The following is a 22,849-nucleotide window of genomic DNA, read 5'->3' on the forward strand; positions in this document are numbered from 1 at the left end:
TAAATATGAGATCAAATGTCAAAATTAGGACTTTCTATGTCATAATTTCACCTTTTTTATCTCATAATTTTTACTTTTTTGTCAAATAGTTATGACTTAGTATGTCATAATTATGACATTATGTTCAAATCATCTAAATTTTTACTTTTTATCTCATAATTATGACTTGGTATGTCATAATTGACTGTCAATAAAATGTGACATTATGACAAAATTGACATGGTATGTCATTGGCTTTTTATCTCATGATGTCATAATTGTGTCTTTTATGTCAAATTCACCTTTTTAATCTCATAATGACAGTATGTCATAATTGTCATATCATAGTTTTAGTATGTCAGAATTTTGACTTTTTATCTCATAATTGTCATATAGTTTTAGTGTCATGATTTTCACTTTTTATCATAATTATGTCATAATTTCACCTTTTTAATCTCATGATGACAGTGACATTTTTATTTAATAAATAATGATCATGTATCATCATAATTATGACTTAGTATTCCATAATTGACTTTTTATCTCGTAATGTTGACTTTTTATGTCATAATTATGATTTCCGCGAGCATGCTCTTTTTTTTTTATAGTCATGTGTTGTAAACGGGCTTCAGTTGATGTGGAGTGAATCACACACACACTCACACACACACACTCACCCCACACTCCTCCTCCTGCGATGCTCGATCTCACATCCACAGTGACCGCAGGAAACGTGCCGATAGTGACCGTGAAGGCAAAACACACCGAGACGGCCATGACCCAGATCTGAACACAGAAATATTGATGCATATGCTTTTGCTAATGTTTAATGTTTTAAGTGCTGCGTTTACCTTCTTAAAGATGCTAAACATGGACGGTGTTTGTTTGTCGTCTTCTCCAGCGCTTTGCTGTCGCTGATCTACGAGTACAATTTCAAATCAGTGTTTGACTTGATAATATTCCGACAGGTTTTGCAGCAACATCTGATCTGCATTAGCTGACGTCACCTTTCTTCAGCAGATCCATCTTGTTCTCTTCATCCTCAGCGGGTGTGTTGTTCTGACTCTCCTGATAATACTGAAAGAACGCCTACAGGAGAGAAACAGCACACATGTTGCAAACGTTTCTGCTTTAAATCAACGCATTCAGAGTTTCCAGACGCTCAGATTTACCAGTTTAGGAAGGGCCACATATGATGCGATTGCGAGAGCGATGACGGCACACGCTGTGATGAAGTATCCGAACGCGCTGTCCTGTATAGCAGAACCGCCTGAGACACACAGACAGCTTCATATGCATGTTTTACATCATAAAATTAAAGGAATGTTCAATCTTGAATGCATCTGTTATATTTATGGCTTTGTTTTAATGCACTCACATTAGTTTTCCTAGTAACACTACACATTAGTTAACTAACTTAGTTAACATGAACTGAGAATGAACAATACGTCTACAGCATTTATTAATATTAGTTAATATTAATTTGATCATTTACTATTACATTATTCAAATCAAAGGTTGTATTTGTTAACATTAGTTAATGCACTGTGAACTAACAATGAACATCTGAATGTGAATTAACTAACGTTAACAAATATTAACTAATACAGTAACACATGAATTACTCTTTGTTAGTTCATGTTAGTTAATATATTAACTAATGCACCTTATTGTAAAGTGTTACCATTTCCCTAAAATATCAAATCTTTTGATTATGGTGGAAAATGTGAAGCTTGTATTTTTGTTTAAGTGCTTATATTTATTCTTCAATAAAAGGATGAGTCACTTGAGTTGTAAAGAGTCTTGCACCGTAGATGCATTAGTTTTGCAGATTGAAATGATGTGTTGTGACTCACTGGCGATGGCACAGATCATGGAGAACGCAGCGAAGGTTCCTGCGAGTCCTTGTCCGCTCATGATGGGTGTTGTGTATGAAGCTGGGAGGAGTCCGGCCATCCCGAAGAGACTTCCCTGCAGGACGGCTCCGAACGCTGGGAACAAAACAAATCAATTCACGTTTATTTGTACAGCGCTTTTCACAATACTCATCGTTTCAAAGCAGCTTTACAGAAAATGTCCACATTATAATTTAGAGTGATCTGTTATCAGAGGAAACTGTCTAAGTTATGTATTTCAGAAATGCACATATACAAAATCACAGTTAGCTAAAAATGTATTAATATAAACAATGTATTATTTAAAGGCAGAAACAATGAGCTCATTGAGCTCAACAACATCACATGCGGTTTTACACACCTTCAAATATACACAATCAAGAAAACGACATTCACAACTCACCCTGCTAACACAAATATATTCTTAGAACGTTTTGATAATGTTTCTATGAACATTCGAAACGTAATTAAAAAAGAAAAATCTAAAAACTTTTTATTCTTGGTTATGTGAATGCTAAGGAAACATTCCATTTTTGAAATGTTACTTTTGAATATTCACGGAACATTCTGAGATTAGTAACATTTAAAAAGTGTTAGGTAGGCATCCAACTCAGGTCGTTTTTACCGGGAAAATTAAAAGCATGTGACGTTTACGCCCGAGACTCTCTTCCGTTCAACGACACATGAGATGTACGAATGCTTATACAATGTTCAGGAGGATAATATGTTGAAAGAGCCGTTCTGTACTGTAATGTTAATGTGTGCCATGCAACGAAAAGAATTAATTAAAACTATATTCTCACAGAGTCAGATCTACAGAATCCCTGTTAGCTGGGTTTCTGCTTCCATAACATATTTCACAGTGAAAAAGAGGTTGAGCAAGTTATTAGACTTAATTATTCTATATCAAATTTCATGTTGATTTAAATAAGCAACAAATAAGTGAGTGTGAGTTTGAGTGTGAATGGCAGCATGCACTGGCCGTGGAGCCTCACAGTTGATGCAGATGATTTTGATCATGGTGATGATGAAGAACGCCAGCGGCTCCAGCTCTACTTTCACCAGGATGGCGGTCAGCAGAAACACCAGCAGGATGGCCATCAGACTCCCTGCGATCCGGATCTTCTGAGGAATTCTGCAGGTGCAAACCTCAGTTTAGAGCCGAAGATCACAGATATGGTCAAGGACATGTCAGGCTGGCAATGACTCAAAAAGGAAAAAAATATAAAATATATTTTCATATATTATATTTGATGTATGTTCCATAAAGAAAATCAAGCCTATTTTGAAGAACTTTTTCTCTGCGAATTTAATGGTAAATTGAGTTTAATTGCCATTAAAAAATAATAATGTCACAATGCAATAAATAAATAATAATTTAAATAAATAAATATATTGAAACAAACAATGATATTGAAACAAATACATAAAAAAAATTGAAATAAATAAAAAAATTGAAATAAAATCAAATATTTACTTATAAAATATTTATTTGGATGGATGGATGAATGGATAGATGGATATATAGACAGAAAGACAGATAGATAGATAGATAGATAGATAGATAGATAGATAGATAGATAGATAGATAGATAGATAGATAGATAGATAGATAGATAGATAATAGATAGATAGATAGATAGATAGATAGATAGATAGATAGATAGATAGATAGATAGATAGATAGATAATAGATAGATAGATAGATAGATAGATAGATAGATAGATAATAGATAGATAGATAGATAGATAATAGATAGAGAGATAGATAGATAGATAGATAGATAGATAGATAGATAGATAATAGATAGATAGATAGATAGATAGATAGATAGATAGATAGATAGATAGATAGATAATAGATAGAGAGATAGATAGATAGATAGATAGATAGATAGATAGATAGATAGATAGATAGATAGATAGATAGATAGATAGATAGATAATAGATAGAGAGATAGATAGATAGATAGATAGATAGATAGATAGATAGATAGATAGATAGATAGATAGATCGATAGATAGATAGATAGATAGATAGATAGATAGATCATAAATCAAGGTTCATTTTCTTTATGCATACTAATTTCTTATGTTCTTAGTTTTGACTTTGACACTTGAAAGCCTCCGTTAGCTGAAGCTCTGCATTAGTAATCCTGTTCGTGAATCCTGAGCTCCTGTGAGTGTAAGAGTGTGTGTCACCTCTGGTGAAGGACTGAGTTGAGGCAGGTGAAGGCCAGCAGAGGAACCATCGCACACAGAGTCATCACATTATTAAACTTGGCCTGTAAGACGCTTCGTGGAGCTTCTTCTGTCGCGTTGACTGAGAAGTTTGCTTCACTTACAGGGTCTGCAAGACGACTGGTGAAATACTACAGGATACACAGTTAAAAAGGAGACATGTGTGTCGTCTGTTTATGAGAGAGCGGTTGCTTTTGCAGTTTTGCAACACTTAGTCAGCATTTCTGGTCGTTTGCATGCATGGAGAAAAAAGCAATATCTTCTCACGCAAAGTAGCTTATGTGATGAAAGTGCGAATTACCATTGTGGCTGTCATGAAGAAGTTCCACGGCAGAAGAGTTCCCAAACCCAGCATGAAGAAGATCCACCACACGCCATTATATCTGTCGCAAGAAGAGCCACAGGAATCTCAATATTTCACTGTTGTTGAAATGTGAATGTTTTTTCGTTACGACTACAGAATACAATGGAGCTACTTTGAGGACATTAACTCTTTCCCTGTCAGTGTTTTTCTCTTTCTTTCTTGTAAACAAACAAACAAACATTCTATTCGAGCTTCGTGCATTCTATTTTAATCAACACTTGAATGTTGGTACGTTTTGGACAATAATCGGATAAATTGTTAAAAAAAATATATAAAATTGTGTTTTTGTCAAAGTCTTCGTCCAGATGAGTCGATCATCGTTTCCTCTTCATGGGATCAACATTTCATTCAGTAATGTTACGCAGTTTTGATTTATATGCGGATTAATGTTTGATGATCGTGTTATTTTACATATGCTCAGCAATGCTTGTTTCTGCTTCTTCTTCTCCTGTGTTTTGATCAGGATATTCTGAACTCTTTCAGTAGATGTGTACAGTAATAGTGTCTCCTACTGTATAACACTGAAAACAGAAACTCCCGTCAATGGCAGGGAAAGAGTTAAAGATGTGATGTCAATAAACATGCCGCTGCACATCTGGTGCTACTCTTAAACAGATTCAGCATTTTGTTTTAAAATCACCCGTTTGTTCTTGTTATCTGTCTCGGTGTTCATTTACATCAGAAGGACTGGCAAAACAGCGAGATAATCCTAAAACTGATGTTCAACTCACTTGTCTTTGGGCACCTGAGGGTCCATGTCTGTGAGATTCAGGAAAAATGACACTGGATTTTATTGTCAAGCTCCTGGAAGGAACATGGACATGTTCAGATACATGACAAAGAAAAGGTGAGAAAGCGTTCATTGAAAGAAATATCACTTTCTAATAGCTATTCATTAAAGCAACATAGACTAAATAAGAATATAATGTACTGTAAGTATACTCATAATTCTAACATGCATAATATAGCATATAACAACAACATTTACATAAAAAAGACAAGTTAGAATAAGGAATAGATACCATATATCATTCAAGAATATAACAAAACGTTCAATTTTTTAAAAACCTTTCATTTCAGTTATTTCTAAGTTTAAATCAAAACTAAAAGCAAACAAATAAATAAATAGTATTTCAACAAGCTTGATTTTCTTATGCAAACTTGGCCTATCATTTCTTATTTTCTTTCTTTTTTTAACTTTTGAGATGAAATCGGACTAATATTTCATCCTTAGACTGTAGAAGTAAAGGAATCATAATTAGAACTATATCACATACAAAATTTTATAGAATGATAAACACATGCCATGTATCATGCAAGGATATAAACAAAAATTTCAAAAAAAAAGTTATTCCATAACTTTCAATCTTAACTAACCAGCTCAAAGAGACATATCAAAGGTTTCACAGTCACTGTAAATAATTGCAATAAAAAAGTGAAGTGAAAAACTTACTGACCCTGGTATGCAGCTCTTACACCAATGTTTGTTCACACAGTGCAGCTGACGGAGACTTTACTAGCTTTATGTGACTCCGCCCTCCTCATGCATATGTAATGAGGGACTGCAGGGTTTCAAAACTGATAACGGAGCTTATCTGAGCTTTTACACCCGCAACATCCAGACACACAAAAACACTACTGAAACACGTCTGCAAAACAACTAAACCACTGAAATTCAGTGGGAAATGTCTCAACAATGGAGCATAGAGCTTACATTTGCAGAAGAAATCAAAAGTAAATTGTTCTTTTTTTATTTAATATTTATATTAAAGTGACAGTATGCAAAATGTCTTTTTTTTAAATTAACAAAATTTAAATAATTTGTCAATTCATCATCAATCCTTGTTCCTAAATGTGTGTGTGTGTGTGTGTGTGTGTGTGTGCGTGCGTGCGTGCGTGCGTGCGTGCGTGTGTGTGTGTGTGTGTGTGTGTGTGTGTGTGGTGAGAGGTTAGTTGTCACAACGAGTGAAAAGGTTGACATCGAGCTGCTAAATCTCCAGCCTCCACTAAAGCACAACCAAAACAATGTTCTTCTGCAAAATGCAAAGTGCAGTTTTGTTTTTTACCACTAGAGGGCTAAGCGTTACATACTGTACCTTTAATATTATTTGTATGTATAATTTGTTTATTTATTTATTTATAACAACAAAAGATATCTAAATTATCCCACTGGGCCAGTAGATGTATACATTCAGTGGCATCTTACACACAGAAGGCATTGGCACATACACTGTATTAGTGGCACAACACCTGTTTTCATGTACCACCAAAACTTGATTGCGTGATGTGCCACTGAAGATGTTGCAGAACATTTCATAACTCCTCCAGACAGATTTCAGCAGATAAACTGACGTAATTGTGACACATAATTAATAAATAGCCTATAATTTGGTGAAAAAGACAAAACAATTAAACATATTGACAAATAGGGATTGTTTTGTAGTCAGTTAGTGGCATGTACTGTATGTTGTTGATCTGCGCATTCTAGGAAACACACAGAATAACAGTCACATCTGTTACGGTAAACCTTTAGCTTTGCATAATGCATGCCATGAGGTGTCATTATAAGTGTAATAATGGCCAGCGCAAGATAAACCAACATTCACAACAGTTGAGGAAGATCCACAGGTGTGTGTGTGTCTGTTATCGGTGTGTTAGACGGGAGCAAAAACAAGTAATCAGAATCAGAAATTAACTCTGTCTAAATAAACATATATAGGCCTATAATTTAATTTATAATTTAATATGGTTCTCAATATTTCACAAATAATTTTATGGAATTATGTAATAAGAAATAAAAAAAATTTTGGCCACACTTTATTTTAAGGTGTCATTGTTACAGAGAAATTATATATTTAAGTACTGAGTAATAATACTTAACTACATGTACTTTGGTTGAGGGTTAGTTGCATGTAATTATGCATAATTTACTGTTATTACTACGGTAAGTACATGTAACATATGTAACAAGGACACTGTAAAATAAAGTGTTACCCAGTTTTTTAACAGTGTGAACATGCATTCTTTCTGGAGTTGCTTGAATGTTTTGACACGTTTACAATCCTATATCATCAAGAGCCGGCATCACACTTTTCTGAACGCTTGCTGCCAGTTTCCATGATGCATTTCACAAGTTTTAGTGACACGTCCCAATGGTGTAAGATGCAACTTCTTACCGCTTCTCCACTGGGGTTTGTATTGTAAAATGATAATGCATGTCACTGGATATGAAAACTGTCAGTCACTGGATATACAAGGCCTCAAGAACGAAACTGCTAATCACGAGCTAATCACGAGACCTATGCCGATATGGGAAGTGAGTCTTTTCTCCACCGGTCATGATCATGAGTAATGCTGTCAGTTCAGCTGAGGTCTCTAAAATGAAATGTGTTGTTTTCACAGCCCGTGTGTGTGTGTGTGTGTGTGTGTCCTGAGGCTCTGGTTCCACTCACACACACACATGAACTCTCCACTTCTGCTGTACCAGGCATTCAACCTCACAGAGATAGAGGCTTCAAAACAAATCCCTTTATAAAGGTGACGACTTCTCCAACAGGCAAGAAGAATGTGTGATATGACTTGATGTGCTGGTATTATCATGGGAAAAGAACATTGCATAAGTTATGTATGATGGAAAAAATCCAGTCACAGATTTTTTTCCCCACAGAAATGTTTTTGCAGATAAGAGCTGACAAGCAGAAATACAGCTTCGCAAAACCATCCGTGGAAAACAAGTGAATTACAGCAAGCGGTGCCGCCTCACCCTGCAGTGAAACAACTTCGTGGAGGAGTATATAGGAAAATACTGTAATATCCATTGAATAAAAATAAAACGTAATTTTTACGGTAAAAAACCAGCAGCTGTGGTTGCCAGAACTTTACCGTCAAAAACACGGTAGCAACGTTATTGGTTTTACAGTTTAACTTAAAATATACAGTAATAAACCGTATTTTATTATCTGATATAATATTAATTTACGGACCTATTGAAGTATTAATTCCTGTTTTGTAACATTGTAATACACTGACAACCAACAATCATTACTACAATGATGAGAATCACATGATCAGTCAAAGCTCATCACAAACAGTTTTTCCACAAGATAATTAATAATATTATGTAGAAGCTGCACAGTGTTATTCACACAAACATTAAACACCATCATTGTAACACACACACATTTTAAAAAATGCAATAAACATTAATTTAACAACATTAAATGTAACATAAAACCCTAATGTACATAACTGATTAGAAAAAAATTATGAAGAAACATGGTTATTTCAACAAAAATACTTCAAATGTGAAGTGTCACGCAGGGAATTGTGGGAATGTCAATTTACGTTTTTTCACTGTAAATTATACATTGAGTTTTCTTTTTCACTTTCAAAAACTGTAGATTTAACGGTATTTTACAGTAAAATTACATTAAATGTACCATTAGATCTATCACAGTTATTTACCGTATATAGCAAGGAAACTTTCTGTTAACCAATTAACAGTTTTGCACTGTAGCATTTTTACAGTCTTTTACCGTTAAAATCACGATCATTTTTTATACTAGTAAGAAATAATATACTAAAAATAAATAATAATGTAATATAACGTGGTACTTAATTATTAAAAATATAAATTATTACATTATTAATTTGGGCCACTCGTTAGCCTATTATTAAACTGCTTTTAATAAGCAAATTAATTAAGGTTTATTATTATTTATTCAGCTGCTATGGTGCCAGTATTTTAGACGAGAACACTATTGACCAATCAGTATTCATAGCGTGAATGCTCCGTTATATAGTTAAAGATAAAATATAAATATAATATTTATGAAACTACAATAGCTACCCTATGAGACTACAAATCCCATGAGGCCATCTGTCATCGCCATGATTATCGTCACTGAAATCAATGAAAGAAAACTCATCAGTGATCTGAGGACTTCGAGTGTTTCTTGACCGATGCAACGACAACAAAGGTAAAAATATTCTGAATCATTTCTGCATTTTCTCTTCTTCGCATGAGTTTGTTACAGGTAAAGTTTGTTTTAACTAAACTAGTGGCGTCCAAATATGATTGTTTTCTCTTGAGGGGATCTTTGACTGAAATTAACTTTAGCAAAGCAATAGGTTACTATCGTAACCCCGGTTCTCTGAAACATCGAGTGGAGAGATCCACCTATGGGAAGGGCATCCGTACCTGACCTCTGCAGAAGCATCCAATTGCACCAAGTCTGGCTAGACAGACAGAAGCGCGCAGCCAATGCCAGGTGAGGCCACACCCCCTCACCTAAGGGCATATAACATCTGGGCGCGCTGCTATTCCTCAGTAAGTATATTCGCTTCTCGTGCAGCAAGCGGGGCAAAGCTGGTGGATCTCTCCACTCGATGTTTCAGAGAACCGGGGTTACGATAGTAACCTATTGTTCTCTTTCATCATCTCGTGTTCGAGATCCACCTATGGGAGAGACATGGACAGCTCCCCGATTGCCCAATACACTCACAGTGAGGTTCTGAAAGCCAGAGAAAGACGGTCACCCCGGGGAGGCGGTGCCTGACACGTCCATTAATCATGAACCTGCAAAGGTGACGCCACACCGACTGCTGTGGACACGCAGGACATGAAGCATGCATGAGACAAATACATGAAAGTACCCCCAACCCACCAAGGCACATAAACTAAACCCATAACGGGAAGTAAATGTTTGGTGGCAAGAATGAACATGACCAGCCGGGCCATTCACTCTTATTGGTTTCAACAGGGTACAGGGAAGAGCTAAGAAGACCCAACCCCTAAAACCGAATGTGCTACCGAGGTTCTGGTGACATCCAGCCGGTAGTAACGCACAAAGGTATGAGGAGAAGCCCAACTGGCAGCGGAGCAGATGTCCTGCAGTGACACTCCCCTAAACAAAGCCCAAGAGGCGGCTAAGCCCCTTGTGGAATGAGCTCTGATGCCCCTTGGGGGCTGCACTCCCTTTGCTTCATAAGCCATAGTTATAGCGCCCACAACCCAATGTGAGAGGCGTTGCTTCGATATGGGACTCCCTCTGTGCGGAGGGGCCCATGAAACAAAGAGCTGGTCGCTCTTCCGGAAAGCGCTGGTCCTGGTCATATAAGCCTGTAAAGCACGGACTGGACACAGAGCATTCAGCCTCTGATCCTCCAGAGAGGTAAAAGGTGGAGGGTGAAAAGCGGACAGCTCCAACACCTCCGAAGTGAACGCAGGGAAGCACTTCGGCATGAAGGCCGGGTTAGGCTTAAGGGAAACCTTATCTCCACTGAGGGAGAACTTAGTGCACGAGGGGTGAACCGAGAGTGCATGTAGCTCACTGACACGTTTGGCAGATGCCAAGGCCAAGAGCAAAGCTGTCTTGAAGGACAGCAGCTTAAGGGAAATACTCCCCAGGGGCTCAAAAGGATGTTGAGACAGTGCTTCCAGCACCATGGAGAGGTCCCATTCCGGAACAGTTCTCCTGATGACTGGCAACGAGCGGCGTGCACCCTTCATGAATCTGCGGATTAGAGGGTGCTGCCCGACAGTAGAGCCCTCAAAACCCACATGACAGGCTGAAATCGCAGCCAAATAGACCTTAATGGTGGAAAAAGACCTCCCTTTTTCCATGAGGTCCTGAAGGAAACACAAAATATCAGGAACTGAGCACTGATAAGATGTGAGACCGCGCCCATCGCACCACCCTTCGAACACGTGCCACTTACAGCCATATAAGGACCGTGTAGGGACGGCCCTGGCATTCTGAATAGTGGCGACCACACGCGGCGAAAGCCCAAGTGCGTTCAGGTTCGTCCTCTCACGGGCCAGGCCCAGAGAGCCACCCTGTCCGGGTGGGGGTGGTAAATCTCCCCGTTGGCTTGGGACAATAGATCCGTGCGAACGGGAAGGCGCCACGGCTCGGCGTATAACAGAGGAATTATCTCCGCCAGCCATGGTGCCTTGGGCCACCTGGGTGCTATCAGAATGAGAGACAGGCCCTGCTCTCTCACCCTGGCCAATGAGGGAATTATCAGGCACAGGGGAGGAAAAGCATACAGGAGCACTCTGGGCCATGGGTGGGCCAGTGCGTCTACCCCGAGGGGCGCGTCCATGTCCCTTAGAGAGAAGAACATAGGACAATGGTAGTTTTCGCGCGAGGCGAATAGATCTACGCTCGCCCGTCCGAATCTCATCCATAGCATTTCCACTATCTGAGGGTGAAGACGCCAATCTCCGTAGATTGGGTTTCCCCTTGATAGCAGATCCGCACCTCTGTTCAGAATGCCCGGAACGTGAGTTGCGCGTAACGACAGGAAAACCCGTCTGCTCCACACCAAAAGCTTGTAAGCTAGAGCGTGGAGTTTCGACGAGCGCATGCCGCCCTGACGGTTGATATAAGCCACAGCCGTGGTATTGTCGCACCGTACTAGAACGTGATGTCCCTGCAGGCGAGGCAGAAAATGATTCAGAGCTTTCCAAATGGTTAAAAGCTCTAAATAGTTTATGTGCGCTGAACGTAGTCTGTTTGGCCACAGACCGTTCACCGTTCTGCCCTCCTGGGTGGCACCCCAGCCTGTCAAGGACGCATCTGTCGTCACAACTTTCCGCATCGTAACCGCCCCCAGAGGGGTTCCCCGTGCGTAAAAGTTCTCGCTCTCCCAGTGGCGCAAGGTCGCCGAGCAGGCGCGTGTCACTGTTACCGAGCGGCAAAGGTCGCGAATCGGGCTGAAATGTAGTGACAAGACCCATTTCATGAACGCCCTCATCCTCAGAAGTCCCAATGGCACAACTTGGGTGGATGAAGCCATGAGACCCTGTAGCCTGAGACATGTGCGATATTGCACTTTCGCCCCTTCTCTGAACTGCGTCAGACAGTTCATCAGAGAGCGAACGCGCTCTTGAGAGAGGCGCGCTCGCATGGAGACCGAATTCAACTCCAAGCCCAAGAAAATGACATTCTGACTGGGCGTGAAATTGCTCTTGCTCACATTCACTTGAAACCCGAGCGATGTGATGTGCGCGAGCACACGGTCGGTGTCCTGCAACACCTTCTCCTTTGATTCGGCTATGATGAGCCAATCGTCTATATAAGTCAGGATTCTCAGACCTGATATTCTCAGAGGTGCTAAGCCCGCCTCCGCGCACAGACAGAAAGACCGGGGACTCAAACTGAGTCCAAACGGAAGAACTGTGAATTCGTAACATATGCCCTGGTAGGCGAAACGAAGAAACTTCCTGTGCGGAGGATAGATGCTTATGTGAAAGAAAGCATCTTTCAGATCGACTGATGTGAACCAGTCGTTCTGTTTTATGGCACGGGCGAGTGCGCCTTGTGTCAGCATTCTGAAATTGTATTTCCTCAAATGTTTGTTCAACACTCGAAGGTCCAAGATAGGGCGGAGAGAGCCGCCTTTTTTCGGGACCAGAAAATAACGGGAATAAAAACCCTGGTTCATCAGATTGGGAGGTACCACCTGAATCGCTCCCTTGTTTAAGAGAGATGAAATTTCCTCTTTCAGAATGTGAGAGGCGTTCTCTTCCGTGTGAGAAAAGAGAATGCCGTTGAAATGCGGGGGTTTTACTGCGAATTGCAATCTGTAACCCTGCATTACTGTACGCATCACCCACTCGGGAGCTGAAACGGTTCGCCAAGCCGCTTCGTGACTCGCGAGAGCTCCCGCTCGGGCCAGAGCGGAGCTGTGTGAGACCGACAGGTTTATTTGTGATGCAATGGCGCCATCTAGTGGGTACACTAGAGGCGACATGCAGGGGTTCGGGGGGATTTCCTCTCTCTGCAGTGAGATGAATTCTCTCTGCGGAGAGAGGTTTTCCCGCCGAAACGAATTCATTTGATTCGTATTTTTTTGTGTTTTGTGTGTTTTGTGTTGGGCAAACACTGGGGCCGAAGCCTTTATTGAGAGAGTGAGGGGAACAGAGTGTGGGCAGTGTGGTGTCACTGAGCTTAAACTTTCCCTTACAAAGGGCCCCCTGAACGTGGGGGGAAAACACACATCTCTCGAACACACGAGCTGGGCAGTCTCGTTTACACACGGAGAGCTGACCCATCCGCGGGACCCCCTGGGTTTTTTGGACGGGGGTCCTAGAAGAGGAGGGGAGTCCGAAGGGCTTGCGGCCCGTGAACATGGACTCGAAGCCCCCATCGGCTGAACATCAGGCAGGCCGCTTGCGTTTCGAGTCGGTGGGGTTGGAATTCGCAGGTCTCCCGGCCGCGGCCGCGGCGGGAGCGGGCTTACCCCAGTGCTTGTGTGTAGGTGCTGGGTTATGTTGCCGAGGGGGTGGTTTGTTGCGGGGCTTTTCTCTGCCCTGATGAAACTGTCGTCCCGTGGCCGGTGGGTTAGGCAAACGCACAGGGGGCGCCTGGCGTGGGACTGACTTCCTAGGAAGGCAAAGTTTGAAGGCCTCATCCTCCTTTTTCTTATCGTCACACCGTTGTTGCATCAGTGCGACGGCGGGGCCGAAGAGAGCCCGGCCGGGCTCCACCGGCGCGCCCGCGATGCGCCGTTTCTCACTGTCAGGGAGTCCCGACAGGTTCAGCCGGAGCGCGCGCTCTCCGACCACGGAAAGCGCCATGGAGCGCCCGCAAGCTTGGACGGCCTGCCGAGCGTTACGGAGGACGAGGTCGTTCACCGTTAGGATCTCCTTCCACAGGGTTTCAGAAGGATTTCCCTTTTCCAATTGTTGCCCTAACTCTTCAAGGATCTCCGCCTGGTAGGCGGAGAGGAGCGAAGAAACGTTAAGGGCCCTGACAGCCACGGCCGAGGACTTATAAGCTGCCTGGTGAACGGAGGCAGCAAAACGGTCCATCTTGTTGGGCAAGACCGGCTTGGGGGGAGCGAGCAGCCCGCCCTGAGCGGGGTTAAGGTGCCTGGCGATGGAAGGTTCGACGGTGGGAGGTTCGCCCATACCGTGCGCCGCCATGTCCTTAACCTCGAGTCCCGTGAGACCGTGTTTGAAGTCGAGCGGGTCGCTCCAATAATTTCTCATGTGCTTCGCGCACGCCGGGAGGATGGGGAAGAGTTGTTTCCTCGGGCCGGGAGGGGGTCCCAGCACTTTCCCATCATAAATATCCCTCTCCTGGTCGGTGGCGCTCTGCGGTGCCGGCCATTCGATGTTGAGACGAGCGGCCGCTCGCTCACACACTTCCAGGAGGATGGCTTGAGGCAGAACCGCGTGGGCCGTAGCCTGGGGAACACCAGAGGGCGGGATGGCCTCCTCGTCCTCTGAAACCCCAAGAATGGCCGCATCCTCCTCTTCGCCAGAACCGGGCAGGTCGTGGACGAGAGTGAGGTTGTCCCCGAAGATGTCCTCCTCGGGGAAGGCGGGATTGGGCTGGTCAGCCCAGACGAGAGACGTTGCGCCCCGGGAGGCCCCCGGTAGCGCGTCGTCATCACCGTGTCCCCCGTCCGAGTCAGAAGGGCTGAGCCCGGTGCACTGTGTCACTGCCACCTTAAGACGGCGTTTTAGCAGCTTCCTAGGCAGCAAGAGGCAGAAACTGCAATTCTCCGGGTTTTCAAGGGCTTCCCGAGCGTGCTTAAGACCCAAACAGACCACGCAAAGCTGATGAAGATCCTTAGCTGCGATGAGGGCACCACACGCGGCCGGGCAGGCCCGTGACATGCTATCCCCTGGAGAGGCTGCAGGCTTAGACAGTGACATACCAGCGAAGAAAACGGAGAAATCCGTGGCGGGCAGCCGTGAGGAGAAACGGTGAAAATAGCGAGAGCGTGGGCGGCTCCGAATGCAAAGCAGCAGTAGTTGAAAAATAAACAACTGTCACGTCCGGCGGAGGCTGATCTGGTCGATATGTCCTCCTGAAGACACGAGGTGAGCAGTGTAAAAATCCAACCGAGCTGTGAGATGCAGAGATCGCGAGAAGCGAATGTCAACTGAGGAATAGCAGCGCGCCCAGATGTTATATGCCCTTAGGTGAGGGGGTGTGGCCTCACCTGGCATTGGCTGCGCGCTTCTGTCTGTCTAGCCAGACTTGGTGCAATTGGATGCTTCTGCAGAGGTCAGGTACGGATGCCCTTCCCATAGGTGGATCTCGAACACGAGATGATGAAAGAGAACTCATAATGCAACATTAGTTGCAAGCGACCAGTGATGAATAGAGTTCAGTTCAGACTATAATATGTTCATGAGTGTTTAATGGCAGTGAAGGTGTGATGAAATTTGTATGAATCTCCAGCAGGATGAATTCATGTTTTGGTTATGAAGCCCTCTAGTGGCAAAATTAATGTATTATGCAGAAATGCATGTGGATTGCACTTATATGGGGGTTTTAAGACGCTTTATATCCAGAAACATTGCAACATCGACACTGTTATTGGAATTGAATCAACACTGAACAGAATGGATCTGAATCTAAACGACAACATTGTATTTTTAAAGCTGCTTTACTACAATAATTATTATGAAGAACTTTGTAACATTAATACAGTTGTTTTTTTTATAATAGTAAAGCTGCCTTGTATAAAGCACTATACATGTGAGTTGACTATTCTGATAGTTATGGTTATAGTCATTTTGTAATAATTTATAGTAACTTATTATCATTAAAAGATGAGTAGGGATAAGTTGCATTACTCAAATTGTATTTCATATCTCATAATGCATATTTTCATTGGCGCTATCCCTAAACGAGGCGTGTTTTTCAACATTATTTGAAAGGGTGTTGCTTTAAAGACATTCAGGATAATCTGTCTTTTCAGGTTGTTTAGTAATGCAATTTAATGAAGGGATGAATGATTCATTCTCTTTCAGAGCTCAACAATGTTGTTTTTTGCCTGTCAAATAATTTTATCCGCAAATATTCTCACTGTATTTTGCATTCAGCACCATGTGTAAAGATCCTATGTGCTGACTTATTTATTATCTCTCTGAGCTCATACTGTTAATAATCAGCCTGGAGATATAATACGAGAAAGAACATCAGCGATCTAATGAAACGAGTCGTTTATTTCCTAGAAGTGTGCAAAGTCTGCTCTTGTAAAGATCTGCATTAGATTAAGTGTCTGTATCTGCACGTCTCAAATAGTGCAGGATGTTCAGTCACAAATCTCACATTTATTTTGACAAAATAAGAGGGATCATACAAAATGCATGTTATTTTTGTATCTAGTGCTGTCCTGAATAAGACATTTTACATAAAAACTCCTTTCAAAAGTTTACAGGGTGAATTCAGGGTGAGTGGGACACTTTTTTGCCATTGATATAACTTGGAAAGTGTTTCACCCTACACTTGATTCTTAATACAGTTTGTCGTTCCCTGGATGATCCACGGCTGGTTTTGTGTTTTGTGATGGTTGTCCTGAGCAGTTAAACTGAGCACGGTTCTTCAGAAAAATATTCCAGGTCCTGATACGTAATTCTTCGGTTTCCTGCATATTTTGCATATTTGAACCCTTTCTAGCAGTGACTGTATGATTTTGAGATCCATCTTTTCACGATTGAATCAACTGAGAGGGCTCGTACACAAGTATTACAAACATTCACTTATGCACTAGATAGAAGGAAACATGATGCATTAAGAGCCGGGGGTGAAAACATTTGAACAGGATGAGATTGTGTAAAACTTTCTTATTTTGTTCAAATATCTTTTTTCTTTTTTTTTCATTTAGTACTAAATCCGGCTCTTAATGCATCAGTGGATGTTTGAGCCTTCAGGACAGCACTACATAAAAAATAACATTGTATGATCCCTCTTAATTATGTCAAAATAATTAACATTTTGCAGATTCTGCAAGGTGTATATAAACTTTTGACCACGACTGACTGTATATTAGTTGTGGTCAAAAGTTTACATACAGCTTGCAAAATCTGTAAAATGTTTAAATATTTAAGCAGGACAAGTTAGAATTAGACGTTTGGTCAAATCACTGTCTCTAAGAGTGAGTAATAGTAATCTTTGTCTTAGCAAGCACCACTAATAAACTTTTAAAGCCATCAAGATATGAAAGTAAACGACTGTCCTAGTGCCCTTTTACTATTTATAACCCCTGAATACACAATCATTCAAATCCTCCACCCAACAACAGCCTTTAGATTCTCATTTGACTCCATCTGTAAGTCACGTATCTTGATAAAATACTTTTCACTGCAAGATGCGACATGTTTCACAGCGATCTCAAAGTGTTCTGAGCTGGCCAATAGGAAAGTATGGAAGCTTGTTTCCGCCACTGAATAAATAAAATAAAAAAATAATTGCGACTTTTTATCTCACAATTGCGAGATATGAAGTCAGAATTGTGAGAAATAAATTCAGAATTGTGAGAAATAAAGTCACAATTGCGAGATATAAAGTCGCAATTCTGAGAAATAAAGTCACAATTGTGAGAAATAAAGTCACAATTCTGAGAAATAAAGTCGCAATTCTGAGAAATAAAGTCGCAATTCTGAGATATAAAGTCGAAATTCTGAGATATAAAGTCGCAATTTTGAGAAATAGTCGCAATTACGAGATATGAATTCAGAATTGTGAGAAATAAAGTCGCAATTCTGAGAAATAGTCGCAATTGCGAGATATAAAGTAGCAAATCTGAGAAATAAAGTCACAATTGCGAGGTATCAAGTCAGAATTGTGTGAAATAAAGTCTCAATTGCGTGTTATAAAGTCAGAATTGCGAGAGAAAAAATTAAGAATTCTGAGTTTTTTCTCGCAATTCCGACTTTATATCACGCAATTCTGACTTTATAACACATGATTGTGAGTTTATATCTCGCAATTCTGACATATTTTCTCAGAATTGTGAGGAAAAAAGTACAATTCTATGGGGAAAAAAAACTTTTTCCCCTCAGAATAGTTTTATCTCACAATTCTGATTTTATAACACACAATTGTGACTTTATATAATGCAATTCTGACTTTATATCTCGCAATTGCGTATTATAAAGTCATAATTGCGAGATATAAACATGCAATTCTGAGAGAAAAAGTCAGAATTGCGAGTTTAATTCTCATTATTCTGACTTTACAACACGCAATTGCGACTTTATATCAATCAATTCTGACTTTAGAACAAACAATTGCGACTTTATTTCACACAATTAAAAAAAATAAAGTCAGATTTGCAAGATGTAAACTCGCAATTATCTTTTTTATTTTTCATTCTGTGGTGGAATCAAGCTTCCATAGGAAAGAGATCTCAGTAATGTCTAAATTATTATTTCACCTACTGAAACATGACTGACACACATCATTTGCGCTCATTCTTTGGAAAGACAATGAAACCGTGAACTAATACACCAATCAAAACAAAGCTGGAGTCTATTAATAGTGGGTGTGTGTAGTTTAGGAAGCATGTGAATGTGAGATAATCCGTGATTCCTCAGTCTCTTCTGCACTGTCAGGCTTATCTGGAGAACTGCATTGTCAAGAGGAACTTGGTGTGTAAACATCCCAAAAACTACTAAACACTCAAACAGAGCTGCGGATCTCTACGTGTCGATGGACCACTTCCTCCTTAACAACCTATAATCGAGTCTACTGACATAGTGACAAATAAGTGTTTCAGTGCCAATATAATGTTGTGTTTTGGTGGCAAATTAGACATAAAAAAAATTTGTTTACATATTTATTTGATTAGTCAGCCTGGCTGATATTCTATCACCACATAAAACAGCTACACAATATTTCCCTGGCCTTCCTTTTACAGAATAAAAATAGTATTTTACTCATGACAGATTTGATATTCATGGAAGTTTCCGGCACAGAATTAAAAATTAAAAAAGGTAATTGGTAATTGACTTTTTCATCTCACATTTCTGACCTTTTTCCACTCAGAAGTGTGAGTTATAAACTCAGAATTGCGAGAAATAAAGTCAGAACTGTGAGATAAAAAGGCAATTACCTTTTTTATTTTTTACTCCTGGGCAGAAACAAGCTTCCATAGGATGAACCAGATCATGAAATATATCCAGGCCATATTTGACCCCAAAATTAGATATAATATTTTACTTTAAGAAAATAAAGCCTTTTATGGTTATTTAATGTTTTGCATTTTTACATTATCTTCATGCCATTAAAGATTTTTGTATGAATTTGTTTTTTTTTAAAATGTGTCATTAAGTAATTTCACTCAGTTGTTCTAAATGTTCTTAGAACATTTTAATGCAAAATATAATTAATTTAAAAATGTTTCTATTTTATTGGGCTTTTTACAATACTCAACGCAGCTTCAGATGAATTCATAATGTTATCAGATTCTTCTTTTGTTTTGTTGTGATAAAGTGACATGTTATTTAGCAGGTTTCGAATTATTAAATATTTCTGCAATGACACACAACCAGTACGGAAACTATTTTGTGAAATGACAGCGAATTATAAACTGTAGTTAACCCTCCTTTTACAAAACAAAATCAGTCAAAAACTGCTCTTACCTACTGAACTATTTTGCAGAGCTGTTAAGAAAGATTTGTGTTAATCTTTTAAACTTCAGTGATGTTTTCCAGCCTGACGTTCATGCGCACAGACGTCTGCTGTCACTGACGTGCACTTCACTATTACACAATGTTTTGTGCGGGTAAAAGCCTTTTTCTGTCATGACGATGTCAAATTTTTGCTGCTCTCTCAAAGAAACCAAACATTATCCGTCTGTGTGATAACAGACACACAGTTTGATTACAGTATTAACTACAGTAAAGTCTTTATTTACTGAAACATCAGATGTTTTAATCGGCCTGTAATGAAGTCTCAAACATCTACAGATCAACTCATTAAAATCACAATACCTCACAATGAGGAAAAGGAAGGATTTCACTTACAGTAAAAAGCAAAGCAAATAAATCAATAAGATTCAGCGAGTGCTCTCTAATGCAGTGCTGTTTGTCAAACCGATAGTTTCGAGAATCATTAACTGCCCATAAAGAGTGCGATTAACAGTCGGATTGATTAATTAAACCTTTTATTCTGTCAGTTCTGTTGTGCAATATCATAATGAAACAGTCTACCACAGTAATTTTCCAAAATTATAAACCCATAATTGCTCGATTTCTTTTCCCCTCGACATTAATCCAAACGATTTCGTACATAACAAATGTGTAGCATTTTAGTCACACAAAACTAAATTTAAAAAAAGTGATCAAAGCAATTAATGATGATTATAAGAAGAATTACTATTACATTAATTCATCTGTCATTTGATATAAGACAGTATTCTAGGTCGGTCTAGTCACAGTCAACATTGATAAATGTAGCAATTTGGCATCAGTGTGTTTTATGTAAAGAAAAAAAAAAAAGGTGATTATTTTATTCCCCTGACGCTTAAATATATATGAGAAATGATTGGTATTCATAAGTCATCAACCTACCAACAATGCCCTGAATATTTGTTCAGTGTGTATCAACAGCCTCAAAACTTCAAATGCACAGTAATATACGGAGTATAAACTGAAAGCAGCCCTACCTGCGACAGCTGTGTGTGTGTGTGTGTGTGTGTGTGTGTGTGTGTGTTTGTTCTGCACAGCAGAAGTTCAAAGACCGTCAGCTCTCTTCTTATCTGCAGGAATGCTCTCAATAAGTGAGAGCTGACCACAATCATCAGCATGTGATTTTAAAGTCGCCCAACCACCGCGGGGTCAAAGGTCAGTGTGAGCCGAGAGCATGTCCTGCTTTTCGTCCACTCACCATTAGATGCACAGATTGACCAAAGCATCCGCTACAATGTGATTTGGCCTTGCAGTCGCTGGGTGAAAATGAGTACAGCAGCGCTCATCTTTGGCTGACTGGAGGAAGTGCTGTTTAAGTAAGGGATAATGTACATCCAGCCGGTTGTTATCTCAGAATAAACCCCCTTCAGGTGTATGTGTGTGTGTGTGTGTGTGTGTGTGTTATCTCAGAATAAACCCCCTTCAGGTGTGTGTGTGTGTGTGTGTGTGTGTGTGTGTGTGTGTGTGTGTGTGTGTGTGTGTGTGTGTGTGTGTGTGTGTGTGCTCAGAATAAACCCCCTACAGGATGATGAGGAATGAGGGGGTCTTCCATCAGCCTGAAGGGGGTTTATTCTGAGATCACACACACACACACACACACACACACACCTGAAGGGGGTTTATTCTGAGATAACACGCACACACACACACACACACCTGAAGGGGGTTTATTCTGAGATAACACGCACACACACACACACACACACACACACACACACACACACACACACACACACACACACACACCTGAAGGGGGTTTATTCTGAGATAACACATACACACACACACACACACACCTGAAGGGGGTTTATTCTGAGATAACACACACACACACACACACACACACACACACACACACACACACACACACACACACACACACACACACACACACACACATACACCTGAAGGGGGTTTATTCTGAGATAACACACACACACACACATACACCTAAAGGGGGTTTATTCTGAGATTACACACACACACACACCTTAAGGGGGTTTATTCTGAGATAACACACACACACACACATACACGTGAAGGGGGTTTATTCTGAGATAACACACGCACACACACACATACACCTGAAGGGGGTTTATTCTGAGATAACACACACACACACACACACACACACACACACACACACACACACACACACACACACACACATACACCTGAAGGGGGTTTATTCTGAGATAACACACACACACACACACACACACATACACCTGAAGGGGTTTTTTTCTGAGATAACACACACACACACACACACACACACACATACACCTGAAGGGGGTTTATTCTGAGATAACAACCGGCTGGATGTACATTATCCCGCTTATTACACGCTACATGCCACACAAGTAAATAATTAGACATGAAATATTGATCTGAGTCTAAAGATTTTATTATTCAAACTAGACGGACATTAACACAGAATTTCGCCACATAAATAATTATGGGAATAAGAATTATTGATTTCAGATTAAACTGTCTTAAAATTGTGCCTGTTTGTATCTCATAATCCAACAGTGTACAAAACAATAGTCACAAAATGGCAGCATCTGCGTTTGTATGAAACAAGAGAGAGCGAGTCCACGATACTGGATGGCATAATTAAATAACTGAGCTCACAAAATGCAAAACTTCCACGAAGAAAAAACGTTTCTAGCAAGTGTATAGCGCTGCTGATTCAGTGTCCCGGATGAGCCTGTGTTTTAACAATTAATAAAGCAATTGACCAATCAGAATCAAGTATTCCAGAGCCGTGTAATAAATCCAGTTAATAGTTGTGTCCCAAATGATGCACTATGCACTTAATCACACAGTTAGAAAAGAAATCATGTATAGAAAAAAAGATGCATTATAATTTAATCGTAATCGAAGTGCCTATAGAGATACCACCCCTAACTTCTACTATGCAGTGTG

At 40.3% G+C, this 22,849-nt stretch overlaps 1 protein-coding gene and 1 long non-coding RNA gene across 2 annotated transcripts in view; one reads left to right on the forward strand and one right to left on the reverse strand.

The window, feature by feature from the left end:
- Positions 1-5,976, reverse strand: part of slc29a1b (solute carrier family 29 member 1b) — an 11,152-nt gene extending 5,176 nt beyond the window's left edge. The window contains exons 1-10 of the mRNA XM_077229828.1: positions 5,937-5,976; positions 5,211-5,283; positions 4,417-4,498; positions 4,077-4,246; positions 2,870-3,009; positions 1,836-1,970; positions 1,152-1,249; positions 987-1,068; positions 831-898; positions 657-765 (exon numbers count right to left, since the gene is read on the reverse strand). Coding sequence (XP_077085943.1) covers positions 657-765; positions 831-898; positions 987-1,068; positions 1,152-1,249; positions 1,836-1,970; positions 2,870-3,009; positions 4,077-4,246; positions 4,417-4,498; positions 5,211-5,236 — 910 coding nt within the window. The 5' untranslated portion in view covers positions 5,237-5,283; positions 5,937-5,976. The remainder of the gene's footprint in view (positions 1-656; positions 766-830; positions 899-986; positions 1,069-1,151; positions 1,250-1,835; positions 1,971-2,869; positions 3,010-4,076; positions 4,247-4,416; positions 4,499-5,210; positions 5,284-5,936) is intronic.
- Positions 5,977-9,376: 3,400 nt separating this feature from the next.
- Positions 9,377-22,849, forward strand: part of LOC143737995 (uncharacterized) — a 32,755-nt gene continuing 19,282 nt past the window's right edge. The window contains exon 1 of the long non-coding RNA XR_013203798.1: positions 9,377-9,458. This is a non-coding gene — a long non-coding RNA (uncharacterized LOC143737995). The remainder of the gene's footprint in view (positions 9,459-22,849) is intronic.

The sequence above is a fragment of the Siphateles boraxobius genome, unplaced genomic scaffold (genome assembly GCF_051911475.1).
Source record: "Siphateles boraxobius isolate OS27281-9 unplaced genomic scaffold, OSU_SipBor_1 135, whole genome shotgun sequence".
Taxonomy (NCBI): Eukaryota; Metazoa; Chordata; class Actinopteri; order Cypriniformes; family Leuciscidae; genus Siphateles; species Siphateles boraxobius.